Source organism: Schistocerca serialis, chromosome 2 (genome assembly GCF_023864345.2).
Source record: "Schistocerca serialis cubense isolate TAMUIC-IGC-003099 chromosome 2, iqSchSeri2.2, whole genome shotgun sequence".
Taxonomy (NCBI): Eukaryota; Metazoa; Arthropoda; class Insecta; order Orthoptera; family Acrididae; genus Schistocerca; species Schistocerca serialis.
In genome coordinates this window covers 856,499,173-856,516,313 of record NC_064639.1, presented here as the reverse complement: position 1 = coordinate 856,516,313, position 17,141 = coordinate 856,499,173, and the positions used below count along the sequence as shown (strand labels likewise).

Below are 17,141 nucleotides of genomic sequence, written 5' to 3'. Positions count from 1 at the left end.
AAAAATTTCCTGCTTTATTCGTCGTTTCATTTCACGTTGGAAGTTTCATACTCATACTATGTTAACCTCGAGACTCTCTACTACAGAAACTTCCTCTTTGGTTCATGGACATTGTTTGAATACGCCACGTCCTATTGAACACAATTAAAAGCTAATTTCCCCTTTGTTAATCCCCTACTGCCCAGACTTAAGTTTCCACCACGCTGCTTCTCTCGAATCTACTATTTTTCATTTATACTTTTTGAGAAAATCCTTTCTCATTTTCAGAAAAGGGGCCGTCCGTATTGACACATCGTGGTGAATATTGTACGGTAACAGCAAAGTTCAAACCTTTGGGACTTTCACGTCTTCCCTAAATCACTTCAGGCGAATATTCAGGTGATTCCTCCTGAAAGACTTTGGGGACAACTTTTGTCCTATCCTCCATTTCTGTTGATATCAATGTCCGTTGGGGAGCAAACGGTTATTTTTCTGACGTCAATCTATGCTAAAAGGCAAAAATTAGAGATTTATGTATCTACTTATAGGCTGTTTGCGATATGACGGCGAGACCTCATTAACTCTTATAGTGTGGTGCATTGAATTATTCCTTTCTTGTTAATTTTTGTGAATCTAAGAACGCAGAAGATGTCATTCACTGATAAGTGGTAACGCTCTGTCCATCACGACGTGAGAAGTAAAATTGCTGGCAAATGAAGTTCTCGAAGTCGTGGGCTGTGAAGCTTACTCTATTGTTATTCTTTGATTCATGTTGTTATTCTTAAATTCTTGTTTAAGGAAATCAAATTTCTAGGAATATGGAACTAACTGCCGCGAATTTCTATCACAGGGTAGGCTTTTCACGAAGCGCTTTCCCGAATGCTTTATTATAAATTTCTTCGATCGAAGAAATAGAGGAATGAAATGGAGCCAGTAGAAAAATCGAAAGATTAGCAGCTATGCCTTAAAAAACACTTAAAATCATAATTATCAATTGAATTTGATATTGCAATTCGAACGGTAGCAACTGGCGTTAGGGTGCAATAGGCCATGACATTATGCAGCTCATAAGGATTTACCACTGGAACTTCATCAATGGGACCACTGAGCAACATGTAAGCAGAAGTTGTGACAGAAGCAAGTGAACACAACGGTGTGAAAGGATGAATGAGTTTCTCTGTGCAGCTTTTACCCGCGTGTAGAAAAGTTTAAGAGCTACAATACTGTTTATGGGCAGAACTCAACACAGGTTCAGTAGATTTTACATTCGAGAAAGCTTTAAAATTTGTCTCCAAATATTTGCTCCAAGATCACTGCCTTTTTCCGACTTTCTCGCATCGCACTATTTGTTATACTCCTGGGTATATTTGTGTCATGGAGATCCAGTCGCCGGCCGGTGTGGCCGAGCGGTTCTAGGCGCTTCAATCTGGAACCGCGCGACCGCTACGGTCGCAGGTTCCAATCCTGTCTCGGGCATGGATGTGTGTGATGTCCTTAGGTTTGTTACGTTTAAGTAGTTCTAAGTTCTAGGGGACTGATGACCTCAGACGTTAAGTCCCATATTGCTCAGAGCCATTTGAACCATTTTTAGATCCAGTCACGGAACCAAGAACATGAGAGATTTCGCTACGATAAAACTGAAAAAATGAAGCTGTCGAGTAACGTCAGAGCCGCTCATATCTTCTTGACTATGTGTTTCTTAAAACATTTTCATCGAAAATAAATGGAGCATGCTGATCCATTCCAGACTTTGCTTTTCTCATTTTCACACAGAACGTATTTTAAGTAATACTGAAACGTAATTTTCTCTGAATTTAAGATTTTCTCCTACCAGTTATGGATGAGGGAGAGAGGGGGAAGTTGAGGACAGGATCAAAGTAAGACCCAGCTAGAGCAGCGAGTCGACACGTGCATCTGGTGGTTGCACGAAGCATTCGACACACTCCTCGAATTTCACAGTACCTGAGGTCATTAGGACCTCATTAATACTTTGTACGTAATCCTCTTATACTCCTGGTATTACGCCAAGAAGATGTCATGAAGTCGCTGAACTTCTGCTACCAGAGATTATGTCGCTCTCTATGACGGAGTAACATTGGTAACAATATTGATTTCATTGGACAGTGGATGACTTTGTTTATTTCTCTGTTGCCTTTCAGCATCGAGCGTCATTAAGTGCCCATTTTCAAGCACTATTACAGCTGCAGCCGCTGTCCCGGTTAAAGTTGCTGTTATACGCTCTAATTTCCACTGCTTTTTTCATGACAGAATCCCTGTAGGTAGATGCATGGAAGTAACAATTCCGTTTCATCGGATATAAACGTTTGTTTGTTCAAAAGGATGTGATCGCCAACAACATATTTGTCGAAATCGCGATATTTTTGATGTGGTGTCGTTTCTCCGAGCAGCGTTCTGAAGTCGTTAGTACTAACTGACCAATGCGACTGCTGCCACATTCATTTGAAATTTTATAAATTTCAGGAACACCGAGACCGAGGCTGTCTTTTGTTGGATGCAGCGTCTCTTTAATTTAATGATCGGAACGTGAATTGCATAACTTGTACATTAATGTCTAGGACTATTTGGAAAAGCAGATGAAGCATAGCACCCGACATCCCCGCAACTTGGTAGCGCTATGGGATCTATCCATTAATGTTTGAGTTCACCTGAGTATGGAGTATCTGAGGAAACTTACGGGCACCCTTCCTCGCCAAGCTGAAGCCAGTATCTAGCCCAGAGGCGATGCTACAGGGTAATAGCTTCAGGTCTCCTGGTGGTGACTAATTTTTTGTCCGGGGTGTTTCTACCAGAAGGTGCAATAATTTGCCTCACTAGCTACCCAGAACGTAACAGTAGAGGAACCAGACACAGTGAATGGGGAGTACAGTTTGGGGTGATGCTGGCTACCACATACCTGATGGCGCCGATGAGTGGGTACTTGACACCGCCGCCGCACACGGTGCCCGTGAAGTCGTCCATGTCGACGGTCCACACCATGGCGCCGCCGTAGCCTCCCTCCTTGAGCCACTTCATCTTGTGGCGGATGGAGCGCTCATCATCGAAGCCGACCCACTGGTCTCCCATCACGGCGTACGGCACCTTCATCTCATCGTCCCAGATGTACGTCGCTCCTTTCTTCAGCATATCACACACCTGCAAGCATACGTTACTTATTTAAACGCTGAGTCATGGAATATGTGTACTGTATATTCCTAGGACAATCCACAGGACTGGCCCATCTTCCTTATTCAATCCATTTCCACGAAGCTGGAAGTTTAGACATATCCTACAATCATCAGCCGCCATCCGCAGATCAGAGTACGTAAATATGGTCCGTAGTAGACTGCAATTTTTAATCGTACGATAAGTAGTCAAATTAGCTAATCACACGATTAAATAACAAACTCACGTTATAGCCTACTACGAACCATATTTACGTTTATCAAGCATCTGGAGGCTGTGGATCGCCACAAATACAAAATTTCAGAGTAAGCGTGTCATTCAAGAAGATGGAATCAAAACATATTTTATTTATTTATTATTTACACGTCAAGTTTCGCAGGACGAAATTGAGGAGCAAATCTCCAAGGTCATGGAACGTGTCGGTACATGAAATTACAACATAAAAGTAATAACAGAAAAAAATAAAATGTTTATGAACCCGATAAAAGTCAAGCCATCAGTTTAGGTAAACGCAATCGACAATACAACAAGAATCAGCTTAAGTTTTCAAGCAACTCCTCGACAGAGTAGAGGGAGTGACCCATGAAGAAACTCTTCAGTTTCGATTTGAAAGCGCGTGGATTACTGCTAACATTTTTGAATTCTTGTGGTTTCTGCAAAAGAGTTATGGAAGTCTGACCCAAATGCAGGTTTGATTTCTACCGAGTATTAACTGAGTGAAAGCTGCTAATTCTTTGGAATAGATGAGGTATTGAATAGGATTGGGGAGAAGAGAAATTTGTGGCACAACTTGACTATAAGAAGGTATCGGTGGGTAGGACACGTTCTGAGGCATCAAGGGATCGCAAATTTAGTACTGGAGGGCAGCATGGAGGGCAGCGTGGAGGGCAAAAATCGTAGAGTGAGACCAAGAGATGAATACACTAAGCAGATTCAGAAGGATGTAGGTTGCAGAAGGTACTGGGAGATGAAGAAGCTTGCACAGGATAGGGTAACATGGAGAGCTGCATCATACCAGTCTCTGGACTGAAGACCACAAAAACAAAGCTGATACTGTTAACTAGAAATGTCAGTAAGTAATATGTTATTGAGAGGCAAATGTCAAAATATCCAGACTCCTGAAGAGAGGTCGACAAGAGGTTTGTGAACTTACACCACTTACTGCCCGAACTGCCCTTTTCTGAGCCAAAAACATCCTTTTAGAATGGGAAGAGTTACCCCAAAATATAATACCATACGACATAAGCGAATCAAAATAAGCAAAGTAGACTAATTTTCGTGTAGAACGATCACTCACTTCAGATACCGTTCAAATAGTAAAAATGGCAGCATTAAGTCTTTCAATAACATCCTGAACGTGGGCTTTCCACGACCCTTTAGTATCTATCTGAACACCTAGAAATTTGAACTGTTCAGTTTCACTAATCATATGCCCATTCTGTGAAATTAAAACTTCGGGTTTTGCTGAATTGTGTGTTAGAAACTGTAAAAACTGAGTCTTACTGTGATTGAGAGTTAATTTATTTTGTACAAGACATGAACTTATGTCATGAACTGTTTATTTGAAACCGAGCCAATGTTGCACACAACGTCATTTACTACCAAGCTAGCGATATCAGCAAACAGAAATATTTTAGAGTTACCCGTAATACTAGAGGGCATATAATTTATATAAATAAGGAACAGGGGTGGCTTAAATGGCTCTGAGCACTATGGGACTTAAAATCTGAGGTCATCATACCCCTAGTACTTAGAACTAGCTAAACCTAACTAACCTAAGGACACCCCTTACTCGACCGTACCCCACTCAGACCCCACATCACAGCCGTTCTCAACACTGTGAATAGTGAACTTTCGCTGTCTGTTGTTAAAGTAAGAGGTGAACCAATTATGAGCTGCTCCCTGTATTCCGTAATGGTCCAACTTCTGGAGCAGTATTTTGTGACCAACATAATCAAATGGCTTAGTTAAGTCAAACCAGATGCCTAGCGTTCGAAACCTTTTGTTTAACCAATCTAGTGCCTCACAGAGAAAAGAAAATACAGCGTTTTCAGTTGTTAAACAACATCTAAAGTCGAGCTGTACATTTGATAGCAAATCATTTGATATAAAATGATCAATTATACTTACATACTCAGCCTTTTCAACCACTTTAGCAAACACTGATGGCATAGAAATAGGTCTAAAACTGTCTACATTATCCTTTTCCACCTGTTTATAAATCGGCTTTATTACTGAGTACTTTAATCGTTCAGGAAACTGACCATTCCTAAAGGAAAAATTACAAATATGACTAAACACAGGGCTAACATGATGAGAATTATGATCACTTCACACGTCCACCGTGAAACTCTGAAGAAAACTTAAGCGAGCTATTATTCAAAGCAAACGTCGCTGGCATTCTGTGTTGTGTATCCCTATGACAACTCTCATCTTCACAGTGCCCGAAAAACTCTAAGGGATTTTGAAGCAGTTCGAATAGGACGTTTTTGATTAACCCCTATAGCTGTCACTAAGTCATTTTCATCCCTTCGCTCACATGGAGAAGTGCCGTGATTAGCAGGATCTCGATGAGAACGACGAATTACAAAATGCTGTCGAAAACTGACTACGTCCACAGGCTGCACAATTATATGAAGAAGCGATTTGCAAGTCAGTGAAATGCTATGTCAAATGGTTCAAGTTAAATTTTGACTATGTTGCTGTGTTGAAAAATACCAAAAAGCTGCAGTTCCAAGGTGTATGTATACTCTAAGGAAAAAACAACGCACCAAGAACGAATTATCCGAATGGGAGTGGAATCGGTAGATGTGACACAGGTGTACAGACAAACAAATGAATAAATTTCAGAAAAATTGTATGATTTATTTAATAGAAAGAGCTTCGGAACTGAGCAGGTCAGTAACGCATAGGCCCTCATGCAAGCATTGATTGACTGAGTTGCTGGATGTCCTCCTGAGAGATATCATGCCAAATTTTGTTCTACAAGTGGGTTAGATCCTCAAAATCCCGAGCTCGCTGGAGGGTCTGGCCCATATTGCTCCAAACGTTCTGAATTTTGGAGAGATCCGGCGACCTTGCTGGCTAACGTAGGGTTTGGCAATTATACAGACAAGTAGAAACCCTCGTCGAGCACGGGTGGGCATTATCTTGCCAAAGATAAGCGCAAGATGGCTTGCAATGAAGGACAATGAAACGGGACGTATAATATCGTCGACGTGCCGTTGTGCTGTAATGGTTCCACGGATGGCAACCAAAGGGTTCCCTCTGTGAAATAAAATGGCACCCCAGACCATCACTCCTGGTCGTCTGGCATATGACAGGTGATAGGTTGGTACCCCACTGCTGTCCGGGGAGTCTCCAGACGGGTCTTCGGCTTGGAATCTCATTGAGTAGAGTAGAATTACTTTTACTGATGAACCCTCTTCTAACAGAGCCCTGAAGACCAACGAAGACGTGTCTGGAGATTCCTCAGACAGCGAGAGATACCAAGCTGACGACTATCGCACGCCATCTGGCTTGACAGCCAGGAGTGATGGTGTGCGGTGCCATTTCTTTTCATAGCAGGACCCCTTCGGTTGTCATCCGCGGCACCCTAGATGCTCTACGCCCCGTTTTGTTGCCCTTCATGGCAAGCCACCCTCTGCTGGTATTCAGCAGTATAGTACCCACCCACACAGTTCCGAGAGTTTCTACTACTTGTGTTCGTACTCGCCAAAGCCTACGTTGGCCAACGAGGTCGCCGGATCTCTCACCAATTGAGAAAGTTTGGAGCATTGTGGGTAGGGTCCACCACGCAACTCTGGACTCTTACGACCTAACGCACCAGTTGAACAGAATTTGGCGTCCGAATTGGTAGCTGAGTGGTCAGCGCGACAGAATGTCATGCAAAGAGGCTCGGCGATGCAGTCATGGACTGTGTGGCTGGTCCCGGCGGAGGTTCGAGTCCTCCCTCGGGCACGGGTGTATGTGTTTGTCCTTAGGATAATTTTTGAAAAGAGGCTGGGGTTCGATTCTCGGGTGGATCGGAGATTTTCTCCGCTCAGGGACTGGGTGTTGTGTTGTCTTCATCATCGTCTCATCCCCATCGACGCGCAAGTCGCCGCAGCGGCGTCAACTAAAAAGACTTGCACCGAGAGACCGGTCTACCCGACGGGAGGCCCTAGCCGCACTACATATTCATTTCAAGAGAATTAGGCACGGTATCCCTCAGCAGCACATCCAACAACTCTGTCAATTAATACTAAGCCGAATATTTTCTTGTATAAGCGCCGGAGGTGGAGAATAAATCATCTGATTTTTGTGAAACTGTAGTCTTCTATTAGTCTGTCCAAGTACGATATATCTATCGATTTCCTTCACATTCGGATAATTAGTTCACGGCGTGTCATTTCTTTTTTCGTCTTAGAGACTAATAAAAAAAATTTCCACGCTAGGTTTTTATTTACAGCGACGTGGAGGTTACTTTCCAGACCGCCCTCGTGTAAATATTCCAGAACGAATGCCGGTATAGACAAACTGACTGGCCGCGCTGGCTCCGTGTTTGATACAAGGAAGCTGAACGTGTCAGGCTGGAAGAATGTGAAAGTCATTGACGTGTCCTTCTGCCGCAGCTGAGGCGAGCCGGGCCGCGCAGGGCCGAGAAGCGGTCGCGAACAATCGCCTGGGCGCTCGGAGAAATGGACCGCGGAGCGGCCCCCGGATCACAGTGTGAAGCGGGCGTGTCCCTCCCTCCCTCCTATTAGGACGGCCGCAGTGAATAACGCCAGAGTGTCAGCCCAGCAGGAAAGCAGCCGCTGGGCCGGCCGGATGTTTCGGCCGCTTTCTACAGCCACTCATTTGCCACCTATATTTTATATACCATTCTTATTGGTCCTCGCGGATGAATTCACTTCTTTTCTCTGCGTGTTACGAGCTTTCTTTCCCAGTTACGAGGGAAAATAAAATAGACTTGAGCGCTTACGACCGTACGTCGAACTGGAGATACAATCTTTAATACACACTCTCTCGAGAAATCGAAATAAAATTAAGAGCCTGTCGGTTACGACTAGCCTGGCACAGCAGTGGACCGAATACATTCAGTCGAGCAGTTGAGAACGTGAAATATTCCAAGTACACTGTTACTAGGGGCGTGGCTGATACGCTTGGTTGCGCTGCCAAGACAGCTTCAAGTGCTCGGTAAATTATCTATCCTCTGAGTACTGAAGGCACGGATAAACCACTTTTTCCGCCACTGAGTCATGCTCCCACAGCAAAAATCGTATTTGTTGGATGGATACGTAGAAAGGATGAGAAACGAGCTGTGTATATTCGCTTTATACTTGCCATTGAGTCCTACGGCATCATCTCCGAACCCGCCGTCTCCGTACGCTCGGACAATCGACTCGCGAGTCTAACTCTGAAAACTCGTGATTTGAGTCTGTTGTCGGGTACAAACTGACTATACAAGCGTAGAAAGAAGAGAAAACACCCAAAATCGCAAGTGTAACCGAGGACTATGCTACGTACTCAACCGTTGGGCGTGATGATTATTATACGGTATATCAACTTCAGCTGATGACGTGCGTTGATATATATCAACGGGGACAGGTGAAAATGTATGCCCCGACCGGGACTCGAAGCCGGGATCTCCTGCTTACATGGCAGAAGCTCTATCCATCTTAGCCACCGAGAGCACAGAGGATAGTGCGACTGCAGGGACTATCTCGCGCACGCCTCCCGCGAGACCCACATTCTCACCTTATATGTCCACACACAAAAATGGTTCAAACGGCTCTGAGCACTACGGGACTTAACATCTGTGGTCATCAGTCCCCTAGAACTTAGAACTACTTAAACCTAACTAACCTAAGGACATCACACACATCCATGCCCGAGGCAGGATTCGAACCTGCGACCGTAGCAGTCGCGCGGTTCCGGACAGAGCGCCTAGAACCGCGAGACCACCGCGGCCGGCTGTACACACACATTCGAATGTAGTCTGTCTACATCGCTATCTACTATATTACTCTACATTTATACCTTAATAGGTCACTAATAGCTAGTATCTCTATACGCAACACTGTTGATGTCAAGATATTCGCTTACAGCGACTTTATTTCGAAATGGCTTCCTAAACATGAGAGTGGTATGGTCCCCAAGCACTTCCTATTTCTGCAGATTAGTGAGTTTTCGGTAAAAAGAGAGGCCTAATAGTAAAGCGTGGAGCCATTATCTAGCAGAAGGTAGTGTTAGATAAAAGGGGTATACTTGATTGTAGGATACCACACGTCTGCTTTGAGCTGTGACGTAACTGCGCCCTAGCGTAACGCGTATTGTGACGCCATCCAGCCGCTGTGTGTATGTTTTGGAGTCGAAGTGAAATGCTGTTGCAGACGGCAAGGTGTATCAAGAGCTGGCGTGCTCTAGCGGTTTAATTATGTGGCGGCGATGTGTTCGTAAAGCATGTTGTTGTGTCATTTAGCGTGCTACAGTCGTGATGTGGAGTGTACGAAATATCTTGGTGGCACAATGGAATATATTGTGCAGAATGTTGTCTTATAAAGCGCAGTATGTCGTCACTCTTAGGTGCCCACGTAACCACTGAGTAAGTGGATTAATGTTTTTAGTTAATGACGGGAGATGCTAAGTGTGTCAATGTTCATTAATATATTGAACTCCCTTACGATGTCTATCAAAAACTATTTTGTCGCGGGTCTTGTCCTATCCGACTCCTCATTCGTCGTCTTCACTTCTCATCATTCACCGTGCGTACAATTACCAACTGCAACTTGCAAAAAGAAAGCCGTCAATTCCGTAAGTGCACTTTTACTCTAGGGTTGAACTCTATAGGTGAAATGAAAATTGGGATATCAGTTTCTGTAGCTATGAGGGGGAGGGGGGGGGGGTTATTGGTATCCTCCACTAGGACTGAGCTGTGTAGGTGAAATGCAGATTGGGATACCTGCTCTTGTTGTTGTGGTGGCGGGGAGAGGAGGTTATTGGTATACTGGTCTGGGGTTGAGCTATAAAGATGGACTGGAGAGTGGGATACTGCGATCTTATGGTGTGTTTTGCATCGTTTTGTAGAGTTTTCTTTTTGGCAGTTTTGGCTAATTTTTTTCTTATTTTCTGGCAGAGTGTTGCGTCTTTAACTGTGTTGTTTTTATTATTAAACTTCTAGTTTGTCCCCTTCCGAAACCTCTTTTTTCGCCCGGCTGTCCCAATAATTTCACTGTCTTAAGTTAGTGTACTGATTTGCTTGGTATTTCTATTTTTGTGGGTATTATGATCGATGTTATGGTCGTCGTGTTGGATACGCTCGAAATACGGGTTTTCGGAAAGGTGATGACGTCATTGGTACAATCAGACGGGTGGTATCACAGTCTCCAGTAACTCTAATATAAGTGATGAGCTTGGCTAGTGTTAATTCTTACCAATTATTTCATTTGTTGTCGTGCAAATTTTATAGTGAAGTGTTTCTATGACACTTTCCCTATCGACTTTGAACTGTATTGTTGTGTGGAGATTAATGTCTGAAAATTTTAGGACCCAGCTAAAGGCAGTATACTGAACATTTAGCTGTCAACATACTCCACTGGCCGAATCTAGGAACTCTCCTGAAGGTAAGCTACAGGGCTTTTAATTATTGGCTTTGGAGTTCTGAGAAGTTTAACCTTGTGCCCCAGGTAAAAGTGACGCTGGAAACCCTTATTTAAACTAACAAAGACGCCGCACCCACGCGTCATAACCGATTTCGTCCCAGTTTATGTTACATGCAGGGCTTGTCGAGAAATCAAAGTGACAGAAGAGGAGCTCCAGATGGCCAAGCGTTCAGAAAAAAATAGCATTTTTCTTGGAGTTAGATGAGACATGAGCCATTTACGTTAGATCGCTCCAAAATGCTGTTTTCTCCAAACCCTAGGCCATCTGGAGCTTCAATTCACGTCACTTTAATTTCTGGCCAAGCCTTGCATCGATACTATAAAAATTTAGTGTGTGTGTGTGTGTGTGTGTGTGTGTGTGTGTGTGTGTGTGTGTGTGTGTGTGTGTGTGTGTGTGTGTAAACCACTGGGCCGATTCCAACGAAACTGGGTATACATGCCCCTTACTGTCAGGCGACAGACACTGTAAGAACCACATGCCTATCATATTTCAGGAAATATGACATCATAAACAATGAGATGTGTGAAAAACTGCCGCATCATGCATGAAGTGTAATATATTTATTCTTTACTGCTAAGACGCCCCTACAGTCGATTCAACTTAAGGAAATCGTTGACACCTAGCAGCGCTTTTGACAGCTTTCAACTGCGAAACGCAGATGGCTGTAAGCGAAAATTGCTCTCATCTATAGAGTTGTGAAGAGGTGTTGCCATTGGGACGTTTACACAATCGCGTCGTACACAGGGGAAGCAGCTATACTCATTTACTTGTAGAATGTGCATATTTATTTGTACGACTGTTTCATACTTTCAAAGGTATTTCCACAAATACGTGGAAACAAATTGTTTTCGATATTACACTAAATTATGTCATTGTATGTTACTTTTTATTCTGTTTATAATGCTCCACAGAATCTCCAGGTGAGTTAGCAGAACCTGTAAACAGAGACTAATTTATGGTCGATGGGACTGCACAATGTGTAGTGCGGGCCATATAGTCAAGATGGACAACTCTCGTAGCGGAGGTGTGGAATAACGTCGACCGTACTGCAGCATCCAACTTCCTATAAAATCCGTACCACGCAAAAATTGACTTCGTGCTTAATAAAATGAGTAGGTGACGTAATTGAATTGAAGCCTCACCGCCATGCGATTCAACATTCATCGAGTAACCCACGTGCACAGACTGTTTAGTATATGTACAGTAGATATACAACCGTTGGTCGACTACTGTCGGCCAGTACACGTAATTACCATAATTCCAATAAAAAATTGGAAAAATAAATACCCCGGCAATGTCAGGTTTATCGGCTAGTATAAAAGAAACTTGGACGAAATCAGTAATGAAGTATAGGCGTGGTCCCGTCCTCTGCAGCCAGATGATCAGTCCGGATCCGCTAAGAAACATTTTCAAGTAAATTCCTGCTGCAGCACGTCGCGTAATATGTTTCGCTCGCCGCACATCGCCAAGAGCACTTGCATTCCGGTCGCGAACGTGAGTGTGATTTCGCGTGACCCCACAGAAGCTTCGAGAGTGGACGGATAGAACGTTTCAACATGTCGAGCATCATCAAGCAACGATGCCATCAGAAGACGCTGGGCGTAGTGCACAAACTGAAATGGACTCTGAGACAGAGGACAGCATAAAGCCAGTGGAAACGTAGTGACTACGTTGAGTGTCGTGTCGTACAGAGATTGCGACGTCGTGGAGCCACACCAAATTCGAGAACTTTAAAGAGGTCTTGCTGCAATCCCCAACGACGTATGCGCGACATTTCTGAAGACTGAAATTGCAATGAAACCCAGACCATTAGCTGCTTACAGCCGTTCAAATGGTTCCAATGGCTCTGAGCACTATGGGACTTAACTTCTGAGGTCATCAGTCCCCTAGAACTTAGAACTACTTAAAGCTAACTAACCTAAGGACATCACACACATCCATACCCGAGGCAGGATTCGAACCTGCGACCGTAGCGGTCGTGCGGTTCCAGACGGTAGCGCCTAGAACCACTCGGCCACTCCGGCCGGCTTACAGGCGTTGATAAATATCAACGGGGATAGTTGAAAATATGTGCCCCGACCGGGACTCGAACCCGGGGTCTCCTACTTACATTGCAGACGCTCGTTCTATGCGCTCAGTCCGGAACCGCGCGACTGCTACGGTCGCAGGTTCGAATCCTGCCTCGGGCATGGATGTGTGTGATGTTCTTAGGTTAGTTAGGTTTAATTAGTTCTAAGTTCTAGGCGACTGATGACCTCAGCAGTTAAGTCGCATAGTGCTCAGAGCCATTTGAACCATTTTTTTGTTAAGTCCCATAGTGCTCAGAGCCATTTGAACCATTTGCAGACGCTCTACCCGACTGAGCCACCGGGGACACAGAGGACAGTGCGACTGCAGGGATGATGATGATGTTTGGTTTGTTAGGCACTCAACTGCGCAGTTAACAGCGCCTGTACAAATTCCCAACCTTTGCTCAGGGAAATCTCGCCACTTTCATGAATGATGATGATGAAATGATGAGGACAACACGAACACCCAGTCATCTCGAGTCAGGTGAAAATCCCTGTCCCTGCCGGGAATCGAATCCGGGACCCCGTGCTCGGGAAGCGAGAAAGCGACAGCGAGACCACAAGCAGAGGACCGACTGCAGGGACTGATCACTGGCACACTACCCGTGAGACCCCCACTTCCAACTTACTGTCCACAACTATATTTGTAGTGCCCCTGCCCACTATACTCATTACTCGCGGCAGTCAATCTACCGATTCTCGTGAGAGTTCGGGCAATGTGAGTGCATCCGCACTGAAGAAGATCATTGGTCGGTAAGCCTTATCTATATGAAGATGGTATGAACATGTCCAAAAGAACAGGTACCATCCTCAATACATGTCTGAAAAAATGCCTCCCCTCTCAGCACAGCAGTGCCCTCGTACCAGAGGTGAATACGGAAGGGCTCTCCTCCCAGTTCGTGACCTCATCTCAAGAAGTCAACATCATAGTGCAGGATCAACAAGTAGCAAAAGTTTATGATGAAATGTGCTTTAGTTAATGTTGCAATTTGTACAGCACAAAAACAGTTTCTTAATAAGTGAATTAGTGATGCTTTGCTAGTCAGTGACAGCTGTAGTAAATTCTCCAGCTGTTTGAAGGAGTAAATCTTTCATTCATTTATGCAATTATAATGTTTCACGTGTTCTAGTTTGATGAGCCTCGTCCCAGAGCAAAGAACCCGCAGTTATGGCCGGACGTCGTCTGGTGACGACATAGTGTGCTGGACGTACCTCGTAGTAGGCGAGGAAGCCGCCCTCCTTGGTGAAGTCGCCGGCCTTGCCGCCGCCGCTGGCGGGCGCGTTGACCTTGAAGTTGCTGGGGTTGCTGAGGGTGAAGGTGCGGCCGTACGTGGGCATGCCGATGACCAGCTTCTCCTTGGGCGCGCCCAGCTTCACCCACATGTTGGCCGCGTGGTCGACGCTCAGCTGCTTGCGCCACTCCGAATCGGAGGAGGGCGCGTACAGCGGCGCGTTGTGGCCCGTCTCGCGCTCCCACTTGCCGTGGAAGTCGTACGCCATCAGGTTGATGAAGTCCAGGTAGCTGCGGCCCAACCACACCGGGTCACTCTCCAGCCGATCTCAAAGAGTCCACAAAAATACACTAAGTCGTCCAGAACACTGAAGAGTTCTCAATCTGTAGTGATGAGATAGAGACGCTGCGACAAAAATAGAAGGTAGCGGGTATTGTGTTCTGCCACGGGTATGGGTTTCTGAGTTTTAAATGTCTCATTGCTCCATGTTTATGTGACCACACAACATTAGAGTTGAAAATGAAAGAAATGTGTGAATGCCTACGCGTTTTGTGTATACATCGTGATTCAGCTGCCCCTGCCTATGGGTTTTATGCAACCTGCAGCTCCTTCAAAAACCATGTGCACGAGTTTCATCCTTTCGCCCCGCTATGCATAACCCAGTAGTCCTACAGAAAAAATGAACAGGAGATTTCTGCAGGAATTTTAATGTAGCTAAATTTTCTTCTAGGATACATTTACGCTGGATGCTACAGTGTTTAAAATATTCAAGAAAAATATACAAAAGCGATACTCAAACGTGTTTTTTCTCGAGTACCCCGAAAACCGTGGCCTACAGCGGAAACGTATCCCAGTACAAAATATGACAACATTAATTTTATTATAAAAATTTTCTGTTAATTTTTTCTGCAGGACTAATAGATTGCACATAGCGGGCGATAGAGCGTGAAAATTTCGTGTGTGGTTTTTGATGGCGTTGCAGGTTGCATAAAACTCATAGATAGAGGATCAGCTAAATTATCCTGTATATGAGGGTTATTCTGAAAGTAAGGTCTGGGCAGTCGTGAAGTGGAAATCACAGTGAAAATCCGGTGAAACTGTTCACATCTGTGTTGGGTTGTGTCTCTAGTTTGCCCATCGAATGTGCCACGTCGCTATTTTCAATTCTGAGCACACAGTGACCACGTAAAGATGCCTAGAAAATAGTCTCCCATCAAGTGCCTGCTGAGAGATTTCCCCTGATTTCATGCACCCCGTGTAACATAATTGTCATGAATTTCCTTCACACCAATTCTCGGTCGCACACTGCAAGGCCAATGAAAACGCTAGAATGGTGTGTATCGTCACCCATCATGGTTCCAACATGGTCCCCTCTGATTTTCACCTCTGATGACAAAAACCGCCTGCGATGAAGACAAAATTTTGGCGCAGACAACGAGCTGCAGACCAGCGTAAAGAATTGGCTCATAGCACAGGCGGTGTTGTTTTATGGCGAGGGTATTGGGAAACTGGTACCACGCTACGACAGTTGGCTAAGTCAGAGTGGCGACTTTGTACAGAAGTGTCTGGAAGGTGTGGCTGCTGCAAAACATTTTTAATTTTCACTGTGATTTCCATTTTGCGACTGATCTGAGTATCAGAGAGAGAGAGAGAGAGAGAGAGGGAGAGAGAGAGAGAGAGAGAGAGAGAGAGACAGAGTACTAATGAATAATAAGAATGACTCTAACCAATGACGCTTCAGTATCTGGATGGCAGTGTGAGCTTGCTGAATGTCAGACTAGCTAGGAGTAAAGTAAAGAGACCCAAAGTAGGACCTGTTTCAAAACATTGTAAGCAAAAAGACAGTTGGACAGGCAAAATATTAAGACAATATTGGTATGCCAACGAAATATTGATTACGTTATTTTTCTGAGACAACATACAGCTTTAACTTTGTTTAGTGTTCGTTTAATGATCTTATATTTGATACATGAGAAGCAGGACATTTAAAATTAATTCATACTACGAGCTTGGCCAGCATATCAATTTGGCGATAGTCATCGAACCAATTTTGTGTACTTTTTCTTTCATTTACGTGCTGTATATTGTCAGTGTGAACCACCAAGTCTCTAGCGTGACACGCAGGTAGTTTTCGAAGGACGTCACTAGACAACTAGAACTTTCGGAATTAATCATTGACTAAACTGTAGGCAAAAAGGCTGTAAAATGAATTTTATCTGCAAATTACCTGCAATTGCTGTAGGCAAAGTTACTGTACATTAACAAGTCACAGAGTACATGTTTAAGCTAGTATTTTAGCCACAACGGCGTTCGCAGCCATGATACAGTTTTAAAATAAAATACTTTCCCGCATTGCCTGTTTCCTATACACTTTATTTTTATTTTGTATACTACGACTTTTCGCCGGTGTAGCCATTTCCAACAAAAGTGTTAAACCCGTTAATCCCATCGTAGTATGCAAAATAAAAGGATAATTGATATAGAAAACATCCAATGAAGGAAATTTAACATCTTTCCAGATATATAATGAATTACACGACGTTCTTCTGCTACTTCTGAAGCTGAAGTCGCAAAGAAAAAACATTACTTTATCTATCGTAGAATGAAGTATGTCACGATCGGAAGTTGGTGAATTTTCTGTGGTTGTGGTTCACGGAACGTAGTGCTCGATGGATAACAGCTCAACAGAATTAATAGACGGTAAATCAAGAAAACGTCACAAGTCAAAATCGCTAACGGGGCATTTTACTGGATGACCAATATTGACAGAGCTATGCTGCCATCATTTGATCTTATGCTGCGTTGCTCCGTCGAAGCCGCTCATCCAATAAAATGCCCTGTTAGCGGTTTTGACTTGTGAAGTTTTCTTCCTTTACCATACACTGCAGATCGCCTCCAGATTGACGATGTCAGGAATGTATAAGAATTAGTAAATAAGTTTAACGTTTGTATAGTTAAGGTTCATCTCTGACAAGAATTATCTCTACTAATCACACGTAAACTTCTGCAGACTCCTTTCTTCACAGTATTTCTG

The 17,141-nt window shown here is 44.0% G+C and overlaps 1 protein-coding gene across 1 annotated transcript in view; it reads right to left on the bottom strand.

The window, feature by feature from the left end:
* Positions 1 to 17,141, bottom strand: part of LOC126458157 (probable chitinase 10) — a 393,594-nt gene that overhangs the window by 105,967 nt on the left and 270,486 nt on the right. Inside the window, exons 7-8 of the mRNA XM_050095020.1 lie at positions 14,088 to 14,397; positions 2,894 to 3,132 (exon numbers count right to left, since the gene is read on the bottom strand). Of these exons, the coding sequence (XP_049950977.1) occupies positions 2,894 to 3,132; positions 14,088 to 14,397 (549 nt within the window). The remainder of the gene's footprint in view (positions 1 to 2,893; positions 3,133 to 14,087; positions 14,398 to 17,141) is intronic.